This window comes from Chenopodium album, chromosome 21 (genome assembly GCF_948465745.1).
Source record: "Chenopodium album chromosome 21, dcCheAlbu1.1, whole genome shotgun sequence".
NCBI lineage: Eukaryota > Viridiplantae > Streptophyta > Magnoliopsida > Caryophyllales > Amaranthaceae > Chenopodium > Chenopodium album.
Window position 1 is genome coordinate 6,122,563 of NC_137854.1, and position 11,786 is coordinate 6,134,348.

At 35.2% G+C, this 11,786-nt stretch overlaps 1 protein-coding gene across 1 annotated transcript; it reads right to left on the reverse strand.

The window, feature by feature from the left end:
• Window positions 1–1,784: 1,784 nt before the first annotated feature.
• LOC145601587 (protein CHROMATIN REMODELING 19-like) lies at window positions 1,785–11,282 on the reverse strand. The gene is made up of 12 exons (XM_081657630.1): window positions 10,640–11,282; window positions 9,174–9,291; window positions 7,707–7,747; window positions 7,368–7,618; window positions 7,098–7,278; window positions 4,631–4,816; window positions 4,178–4,351; window positions 3,524–3,682; window positions 2,970–3,047; window positions 2,555–2,691; window positions 2,159–2,377; window positions 1,785–2,073 (listed from the first exon to the last, which is right to left on the reverse strand). The coding sequence occupies exons 1-12, from the start codon at window positions 11,270–11,272 to the stop codon at window positions 1,914–1,916; spliced, it is 2,337 nt and encodes a 778-aa protein (XP_081513756.1). The 5' UTR covers window positions 11,273–11,282; the 3' UTR covers window positions 1,785–1,913.
• Between the last annotated feature and the right edge of the window lie 504 nt (window positions 11,283–11,786).

Sequence of the window (11,786 nt, forward strand, 5' to 3'; positions counted from 1 at the left end):
ATTATGAAGATTAGTTAAACCATTTCTTTTTGTGGGATTCTTATTTTAATTTTTATTTAATGCAACTATACTCTATAGTCTATAATCCTGTAGAGTTTTGTAAAAATTATTAGACGAGTGTGTACTGTGAATGTCAATTAGTTTAAAATTTTAGAGATGGTGCATAGTTTAATATCAAATCTAATTACATCAATTGTTCTTTTATGGCTCTGCGCACTATATAAAACTAAGTATTGTTTAAGTGTCACTAAAATGAGTTACCGTCCAAAATTAATCAAAACAACAATTGAGTGACAACTAATTAATACCCAATCCAAAGAAAAAGTCAATCAACCCTTTCATTAACGTGATCTAACGTAATATAAACCGTCTTTTTCCAAGAATGACACGTTCATATTTTTGTGTTGGAAATATTTTACTTTTAAGACTAATGTAGTCTCTTAATTTCTTCTTGAACAATTTTGAGTACAAATTTGGTAAGAAAAAACTGACTTATGGCTCAGTAAACTATGAAACGACAACAAAATAGTTATGATAAGAAAGTTAAGCTCACTCTTAAAATAATCGCATACATTAATTGTGAAAAGGACTACCTAACAATAAAAAATGATTCTTGTGACTAATGAGGATTAGCTCTACAAAGTTACATCAATTGATAATTTTTGTGATTAATATAGATAAGACATGCATAATTTCATCTATTGGTCATAGCTCATAGTGTAATGTCATCTTCATTAACAAGAGACAGCATGTGACTTTCTTCACTAAAGGTACCGCGTCTTATGTCATATAACACTCATAAGCAACTTCAAGTAATTATTATTTTGATCATACTAGAGTTAAATTCTAGTAATGTAAACATGATTCGATTTAAGGTGTTGATTATTACCCTCTGAAACATTACTAACAAAGTATAGTAGTGTCCATAGCTATTAACTAGTGTATTAAATTAACTTCCAAGAAAAAACAAGTTTTAATTGAGAATTCATACGAAGTATATACGAATAACAAATATGAGCAGATAGTCCTTATATCAATTATTTCATATCTCACTGAAATTTAATCAGATAGAAAAATCAAATTTGACATTCCTAATTGAGCAATCAAATTTAAGCCGATGAACTAATAGTGGAGGAATATATATAGAGCACACGTGATGAACTTTATGAACTAATATTAGTGGAGGAATATATATAGGGCACACGTGATGAACATTTATGAACTAATATCATCTTTTCCAACATTATTGAGCATAGTTTCGTTGAAAATAAAAAATAATTGAAAAATACAGATTTCCAAAATTAATAATACGTATAAAATTCCCATTAAAAGGTTGATATTTAATTATAGTATGAGTTGCGTTAATCGCAGAACTTACGGCATACCTAATACTACCTCCGTTCCATATTATTTGCAACGATTTGGCATAAAGTAGAGAAGGAAATGTCTAATCGTTATAAATAATATGAAATAGAGGTAGTAGATAAGACGGTAATGAAAATGAATTTGTAGAAGTAGTCAAGTCCATGTTCATGGTTATACCAGTTCACCATGAAATGGATTAAAGCCCACTTCCGAAGAATTTCAATGTGAATGAGTTCCGAATAAAGCATAAAAAACGCAGGCTTATAAGGTTCTAGGCCCAATTTCAAAGATGGAGAAGCTTCTACCTAAGAGATTGCTATATACCACATAGCAGTACACCTTTTTTTTTCACTTAAAGATACAAAATTAGGATACCCTTCTCACAAGGGTAACATATGCTTTTACAAGCATAGTGAATGAACTTCACGAATTAGTTGATTTATACAATAGTACATGAATAAGAATAACTGCGGAATCTACCCAACGCCATACCCATACATATACCCAGAGCCAAAGTTTACAAAATAAAAAAGGACCTAAAATATAAGTTAATGTTGCAACAACGATGACAGTATCTCGCCCATAGTCTTCTCAGGCATACCGTTGTCAACCACCATTGTCCCAGATTCCAAAACAGCAGCATCCAAAACTAACTTCCGTTTTGCAATCTCATATACATCCTCATCTACAGTACCTTTTGTCACCAATCTGCAGAAGCAGCAAAAGGATCTAATTTATCTTCTCGACAGGACAGTTGATAATATCTGATCAATATTTTAAAAAACTAACATACCTGTAAATAGTAACAGGTTTTGTTTGGCCAATACGATGGCATCGATCCTCTGCTTGTCGGTCAATTTGAGGGTTGAAATCCATATCGTGTATGATGACAGTATCTGCTCCAGTAAGGTTCAAACCCTGACCTCCAGCTCTAGTGGAGAGCAAGCATGCAAATATTGTGGTATCATTATTGAAAGTATCTACTATGGTTTGTCTCTCTGTCACCTGCGTACTGCCAGTACAAACCAGTTTTAGCATCAAAAAACTGTGCTACTTGGAATGAATTCAACATAATAAGGGTACAGAAAAAGAGAGCAGCTGTCCTATATCCTAGAAAAGGGGAGAAAAAAAAATCTGCAATAACTCACAGTCACATTTAACATACTGAACAGATATGCTGGCCTTTTACCTTCCATCGAGACGTCTAAATGAAACCCCAATCACATCCAATGCCCACTCCAAGATATCAAGCATTGACGTCCATTGGCTAAATATGAGAACACGATGACCATCTTGTTTTAGGGAAGGAAGAAGTTTAGCCAATGCCTGTATAACCAAATATAAATTCTTTAATACACGAGCATTGTCTTTTTTAATTACCGCACGAACTTTAGATTTTGTCAATGAGGCTTCCATTTACTAGTATTGTAGCAAAGTTTAAGGAGTTATGATTACAGGGTGCTCATGGTGGTTTTCAGTTACCAGATATCTCACTTACTATCACATCCACTTTTGTCAATTAATATCCATTCATAGAGTGCATTTCCCAATTCATATGTCTTGACTTCTACAGTTCATATAGCAGGGGATGGTTCAGAAATTACCTGGCATTTTGCAGACTTTATAACCTGATCCTCTGGAAGGATTCCCTTCTCATCCTCAATACCATAGCTAAGTAGAAGCTGCAATCCAAAAGTTGAAAGAACAAATTTTCTCAGGCTCATTAACTGAGCAAATAAATTCCATGCATAACAATATTAAATTCTATAGCATAACTGATTTATATACAATGTTTTGCAAGACCTAAAAAGATTAAGTGATGCTAGCCTCTAAGGTTTAACAATGACTAGTACAGTAATAACAAGCCAGGTGCTGCTGCAGGCCTTTAGCTATCCTATCCATATGCCATAAATAAATAAATAAAAAAGGAGAAAAAAAAAAAAACTTGCAAGGGCAGACAGTATTAAAAGACAAGCAACCGCAGCTAGATAAATTGACACTATTTTGAATGTAAGAACCTTTCTAATATGCGACACCTAACCTCATATTAATTTATTTACTACACAAGGACAAGAGATGCATATGCATAGAACTTCCCTCCACCTAGCCTCCCCCCTCCCCCCTCCCCTGGCCAAAATAAATTGAAAGCATGTATTACCCGATGAATAGAGAAGTCGCTATAACTCTTCATTTCGTCTATTACTCTGTCCAGTGTACATTCATGACCAAACACTCCCTTAGGATACAACTTCTTGGCAAACCGCACAATATCACCATCATTGTAGATACGCCTCACTAGCAAAGGATGATTTGCAATCTGCAAACCATATAGAGTATAAAACTTCAAACAAACCAAAAAAAAAAAAAAAAAAAAAAAGAGAGAGAGAGAGAGAGAGAGAGAGAGAGAGAGAGAGAGAGAGAGAAAGACTAATTTGGTGTACATGAATCATTTTGTGGAGTTGTGGGATTAGGGAGTAGGATTAGATTTTTTAAAAGTGAGAATAAAAGTTGTCCCTGTAATAAATTGGAAACCAAATGTACTTACAAGAATAAGTGAAATTAATACTAGTAATTAAGAACTTTTTTTGGAATGAAACTATTTCCCTCTCATCCCTTCCCCTCTCTTGAACATGTAAGAGTCAAATGTACTTCGCCTCCAACAAACATGGGTTTCATAAAAACTAACCCCTCATGTCAATACCCATCCTCTCATTCCTAGAAGCCGTAAGGAAAATATGGCATACAAAATTAGTAAGCAGCAAGCACTAACGAAAAATATAGTAATAAAGACATGATCTGCAGCAGAAGGCACCTTACGAAACTGCACAAAGTAATTTGAAATCTGACGGCGAGGAAGAACTTGAGCAACATTTTTTGAATTAATGTCAGTGCCCTTAGGCATGCGAGCTTGAGACACTGTACGGTACTCTTGAATGGCTTCTTTATAAGCATCATCATGATCTTTATCCATGGATACAAACTCAACCTGCATTATCATTAATTCAAAATCCCAAATGATTAATTTACAGCTGATGACTGAGTTAGTAGATGATGATGGTACCTCCATTTCATAATTATATAATTGGTGCTGTTAGCTTCTTGTCATAAAAGTACTTATATAATTTTTGTTCAGGTTTTATCATATTGAGAGATTATAAAGCCAAAGTTGGAGGGATTATGACTTTATGAGAAACCTCAAGAATCTTCAGAGCCAAAGGCCTCAACAACACTATTAAGCAGTGCAAAAAAGTGGCTCGTAACTTACACGTTGTTCTTTAGCTACAAGTTGCTGCATCACATCAGATTTCAAGCGCCTTAAGATAAATGGGCCTAGTATAGACTTCATACGAGCAATCAGATCATAATCATCAGCACTTAGTAGCTTTTTCAAATCCACATTTTCTGTAGCAAACAAATCAGGCAGCATGAACTCCAATAACGACCACAACTCCTGCAGCAGCAAAGAGCCACAAAAGGAAGCTATCGTCAGCCATATTAACATAAATTTTTGTAAAAAAATAATATATAAGTACTTTTTTTATATATAAAGTTACCAATATAAGTACATTTCATTTTTTTTTTTGGGTCCACACATCTTAAGAGATATTTTTGGTTAAAAGCTATATTAAAAAAAAAAAAAAAGAAAGAAAGTTAAAAGCTAAATTCATCGACAACAATAAATATGGAACAAAGGGAGTTCTCATTATTAGACAGAGAGTAAGTGCCAGTATTTTAACAGTGGCACGAGCCAGCCTAGTTACTGAATACTGACAGAAAATACTGCAGAGAAGGTTCAATGTTTCCAGCAGAGGTGTATTGTGGATAAGGTTGAGGCACACTATTTAAAATTTTTGCAGTTGCTTTTAGGCTTAGGACATGCTTGGATTGGGGGTAAAACATTAAGGGGGTAATAAAAGTCAAACTTGAAAAAACAAAAGTAAATAGAGGTGGTGTTGTAGGAGAGATGGTGCTTACAAATGAAATAAACTAGTTGTGCCATGAAGAAAAGAGAGAGATGGAGGAATTATTACTCTCATAATGAGGGTAATAGTTACCCACCCTCCCCCTAGTGTAACTATTACCCCCAAAATGAGGGTATTAATTCCTCTTTCTTCACCTCACACCATACCATCACTACATAATCTTCTTACAATCACACCATGACTATCTCCTTCTTCCCTATTTTCACATTCATTTTGCTTAGTTTGACTTTTATTACCCCCATAATATATTACCTCCAATCCAAGCATGCCCTTAAAAGTAAAAAATCCCCAAAATAAAATTCTAGGGCAAAATTTAATCCTCTAGCTGCACCTCACATGGGGCCAAAGAGGAATAAATCAGGTCCAAATTTACAAACACATGCATATGCCAAACAGACACACCAGAAAATTATTCCCAAGAAAAGTATGGCAAAGAATCCGTTCATAGATCTACATTAACACCTACACTTTTCCATAGCAGGTTATTTGTGTAAGAAAAAAGGTTGCGTCTAACACTAAAATGCTACAAAGAACCTTCTCCAATGCAGTTGAGCAACCAAACAGAGAACAAACAACTGTCTACTAGTATCAGAACTTCAAAAGTACAGTGCATACAAACTTCTTGAAAATCTCTTTAATTGTTTGTATATGTTCACTATTTCTTCCCAGTATTAACTATTAAGAAGTGTAATTAGTGAGTGGATTCAAACAGCAGCGTGATTGAATATTGGGATATCAGGAAAGGTGATAGAGAAGAACATGCATTTTTAATCAAAGAGTACAATAAAATGGGGCAACCTAAAATACATGTGAACACACTTTCTAACACAGCACTATTCCAAAAGGCTAGGGTAAAGAGAATGTAGAGCAGGTTTCAGGAAAAAAAAAAAAAGAAGGTAGAGCAGGCCTAGGAAAGTAGCAATCCAAGTTGTTGGGCAGAAATATCTAGTACACGGAACAAAGACGAGTACAGAAATTAACTATCCTCAAGATATACAGGAATGCTAAATATAATGATTAATTATTTAGTATTAGAATGCTACAAATAACCATCATTTAATTACCTAATCTACCCAACAAGGATGGATAATGAAAAGATTAAATTTTTAAAAAATTATCAAAGATAGGTTCATTGAGTTGGTCATTCATGAGTATAAAGGTGATTCACACACAATAAAGTGTCATTCGGGTCTATGACACTAATTTTGAATTCACTCACTTATATATTCTAAACACCTGATAGCTATTTCATCAATCTTCTATGCTGACACTTCATTGCCTAATATTACTTGATATGGTAATCTTTGATTTCCGAAATAACTAGAGTTCTTTCCTGTGCCTCTGCAACCCAGCTTACTCTATGAAAGGCAAGCAAAATGAACAAGAAGAAGATTATAAAGCAGCTGCTTCAAACTAACAGAAGAACCCTACCCGACTATCCCCATAGAGCTTGCTGACCCTAATGCTAGCACTCTATGTGTTTATTTGGTTGATCACTTTCTCATGTATTTTGATTTCCTAGGAAAGACAAATTGTTGTATTGTAGAACATGGGAAGTTCACTTTCTTAGAACCTACTTAAGTAAATTCAGCATCCTATGAAGAGCAAATTCCCATGTCTTTAGCCAACTAATAACTCCACCTTCGACTGCCTGAAGAATTATTACTTCCCATGTCTTTGATGTTGACCATAGAAGCATATAAATTTGAAATGTATGTAAATAACTTAAAGCTATCACCAGTACCATACATGTAAATCATTTTGTAGTGGAGTTCCAGTGAGCATCAAACGCTGTTTTGCATTTTTTGCAACTGACATCAAATTCTTCCATCTGTAGCTGTTTTTATCTTTCAACGCATGAGCCTCATCCATCAACACACAGCTCCATTTCCAACGCTTCAGAATTTTACGGTCATCTTTCTGTTGTGCGCTAATGCCACGACAAGCATCATAATCAGAATACATGCATTTAATAGAAAATAACTCCGTAAAACATTGTACAAAGATAATTCACAAAACCTGTGCCGTTCAAATAGCGAGTAGCAGACAAGGAGCACATTAAATGGAGGTGGCGATCCAGCTTTTGCCAATGAGTTTAGCTCTTTAGCATAAGCTGCTCGACCAGCTCCATGGAATTGTAACACAGAAAATGTTGGACACCACTTGGTAAGCTCTCTTTCCCAATTCTCCAAGACAGAAGCTGGACATACAACTAAATGTGGGCCCGGATCGTTTTGCAAGTGGTTCAGCAGCATCAGATATGTTATAGCCTGATAGAATAAGGCACAAAAGTTACTTACAAAATAAGGATACTAATGCAGACAATAGGACATTTGAAAAAAAAAAGATGATGATTACCTGAACAGTCTTCCCCAAACCCATCTCATCAGCCAAGATAGCTGCACGTCAAAACAAATAATTTAAGGCAAAGAATTTACGGAGTAATTAGAAACAAGATACCAAGATTTTCTCAACATTAATCATTACAAGATTTTATGTTACATGGACTTTGGTACAACGTACAAGTGAACCCCATGTGTCTATTTGCGAGTACGGCGTGTCAGTGAGTGAGCCAAACATTCATAGTAAATATAACATAAAACCTTTATAGCCCAACCCATTGTTGTTATTGGTAAGTTATTACAATTAACTAGTTTGCTGTCTTCTTTAATATGTTCCTTAAATTATGTGCCAAGATGCTATGTTGCAAGTATTCTGATACGAAGGAAGTATATTCAGGATACATTCACAGCCTATCATCACTTACAATTTTACTCATCAAATTACTCCATCTCTATGTTTATTATCATCAAACAATAATCATTTCATCTTCATATATTCCCTTTCTACAGCATCCCAATATATCATAACCTCATTACTTTTCTTTTTTTGAGATATTTGTTTCTTTCTCCAAATCAAAAATTGGGAGGGTAGATCTAATATTGGAGCTAGCTAATCCTCTCTGAAATTAAAGATCATGATGAAAATCAAACATTGGAAAAAATAAATTTTTTTCCAACTCACAAGGTCAAGATGTTTTTTAAAAATAGGGGCCAATGTGGTAAATATGATTTTGGCGCTAATTGATCCTCTATACTCAAAAGATCAAAGTGGCCTCAAAATAGTGATGTTAAAAAAATTTAAATTCACCATCATAAGATTATTGTCTTTTATTAACTACTTATATCCCCTAGTGTTCAAATTTATAATTGTGATAATGTGAGGGGGTAAGAAATGTCAGCAAACTTTAACCAATTACAAATGAATCCGGAATATTTAGTGTATGCATCTTATTCTGGTACAATCTGATAGATTTTAGAATCTAGTAGTATATGCATTTGAAGGGCTGGAGCAATTTTCGCACTCATGTGCAAAAGAGTTTGAGATAAGAGGACATGAGGAAGAGGAAGAGAGATTAAACTATGGATCTTTGACACTTCAAGTGATACGTAGCATCTATTTTTTAAAAAATAATGTAGCACAATTCTTTAAAAGTTAAGAGGTAATATGATTTGTAAAAAGATAATTCTTAGATTCTTTCAATGACTATCAAGCGTAATTGCATAAATTTTATCCTAATTCATTGTTCTATTCACTTCAGCAATGCATCTAAAAGGACTTTATAGTTAAGATTTCTATAAGTTGATATTATACTTCATGCAACGACCTATGTATAAAAAGGAGTGCCTAGATGCAAGCTGATATGCAGACATACTCTACAACTCTTGAATGTAGTTTACAGCTTTTAAAGCATCAGGGCATATAAAAACACACAAGCGTGAATAAACTCATAAAGTAACCTGATGCATAAGAAACACTTCTTACCTCCACCTATCTTCTTTCGGTTCAGCAGCAAAAGAAAGTTGACCCCAACAAGCTGATATGGTTTGAGAAGTGGCTGAAAGTCTGAATTTTCTGCTCCACATGCTGCATTTATAACGTCCTGACATAGCAGGCAGTGGAAAGATAGAAGGGAGCAGAATGAGAAACAGATAAAGCATACAGAAATAAAGATCAGAAAAATCAACAGAATGATTTCAAAACACGCTCTTGCTGAATGTGCCCTAAATATGTGAAATGAACCATCTCTTCCAAAGTAGTTTAATACTTCACACTAGGCCTTATATAGCAGAAAATAAATAGTGTCTCTAGAGCCTATAGAATCAGCTTCCCTTTTTAACTGTTCTCACAATCCACGATCCATAAATCATACTAGTATTGTTGTTTGGCCCCTAGGATAGTATAAGTTACTCATATAACAAGCATTTGAAAATTCTAGATTTAGCTCAAAGAGCTAGTACAATACATAGAAGTGATAGAACAACACAAGATTAAGAAATCACACTTTACTTTCCTCCTCTTGATGAAGAAAATTTCCTTTGAAATAATTTTCAGACTATGATAAGGAAGTCTTTGTAAACTTGGAAACACAAGGGATTCTTCGCAGAATATTGGTGTTCTAGTTGAGTTGATTTTTTCTATTTTCCTAATAATTTGAATCTATAACAAATAGGAAGAGAGGATACATTTAAGTAACATTGAGAGATATGTGTGATTCAAGTATTTAACTCTTAACAATTCCTTATGACACAGCCACTCTTACTACAACACGCCCATCATCCAGTTTTCAGCAACTATGAAGTAGCCCACATTCGCAAACACTGTAGTGCTCAATTCTGTCTTGTCTCATCGCCCTAAATATTGCTGGTAACCGAACATTTATACAGCACACGTAACATAAAACTAAAATGAGTGAAGTAGTGAACAATCAAATGTTAGAAAATTATAATCCCAGTGATATATCATATATCTTGTTCATTAAAGCAATATACTAATCAATTATGTGCATAAAACAGCATGATTTCCACTTTTGTTGCTGCAAAAATTCACTGATTTCACTCATATTGAAACAAGGTTTTCATCCACTATTGTTTAAACTTTAACTGGCATATCGAAATATCTCTTTCCTTTATTTATCAATCAAGTCACCCTTTTTTGTTCACTAAGAACCATGTTTTACACAGAATCCGCAATTATTTGCAAAAACAGCATTCTACACAAATATCCACTATACAACTTATTGTAGCAACACCTCATTCGGCTAAAAACAACAAGAATTCGCATTCGCATTCGCCTTCAACATAAATGTATTCACAATCCTCCAAAGTACAAAATTGCGTAAATTAACTAAAAACAATTTGAATTAGCATTCGCCTCTAAATTAATATCAACAAACAACTCAATTATATAAAACTAAGCCCTAAAAAATCACAAAATCATGAAAAACTAACCTGACTAACAATTTTGGCAGAAGAAGCATCAATTTCAGCATAACGCTCACATTCAACCTTAGAAGAACCATACAAATCCTTCCTCAATTCCGCCGAAATCTTCGCACACTTCTGCAACGCTCTCCCAACCACATCCTCCTCTTCCTTCTCCAAAACATCATCATCATCTTCTTCATCATCAGTATCCGACAACGACGCCATTTCCTCCTCTTCATCTTCATCCTCAGACTTCACCTCCACCACTTCCTGCAACTCATCATCATCATCACCACCAACCTCATCTTCATCCTCATCCTCATCCTCATCCTCATCATCATCAACCACAAACCGCCTTCCACGGCTGAAAACACGGCCGCGAACTCGCGTGTCGGCGTCGTGATCCTCCAAATCATCGTCGTCGATGTCGTGGTCCTCTAAATCGTCGTCGTCGTCGTCTTCCTCCGGCGGCGGCGCGTAGTCTTCATCGCCGTCGTCGGTGAGGTCGATCGGAGCTGATCGAGAGGAGAAGGAGAAGGATTCAATGGGAGGAGGAGGAGATTTGGGGGTTGAAGAAGAAGAATTGAGGACTTTTGAGGGTTTGAAGGTGTGATTCTCCCATTCATCGTCGGAGATTTCGTCGAAAACTCGCTTCATTGGGCGTCGGAAATTGGGGGAGTGAGAGAGAAGTAAGAAGAAGAAGCGCCAAAAAGAGGGGAATATTTGGGCGAAGGGGGGAAAATGGGAAAGGGGGCTGTAGAGTGGAGTGAGAGGGATTTGGGGAGGAGAGAGAAAATTAAATTGGGAATTTGGGACTTTTTGCGGGATTCTCGTTCTAGAGTTTTGGGCCCGGTTAACCCGAGCACGTAGCCCGGATTTGATGAGATCATTATTTAAACAAATGATGTAACTGCATCAACAATTTAGTATCAGTGAGTAGAAGGGTAAAATCGTCCATTAAATCAAATCACGTATACATCACAATTCCGTCTTAGTACATTTTAACTTTTCGGTTTGGTTTAAATACCCTAGTTTTATGATTTTTGTTGATTTATACTGTAGTAGATGCATGATTCAATTAATTGTACTTCACAACATTTTACTTAGGTTTGCATTGGTCTAACCTCAACCCTCACCGTTATCTCAGTTTAATACAGTATTAAAAGTCACC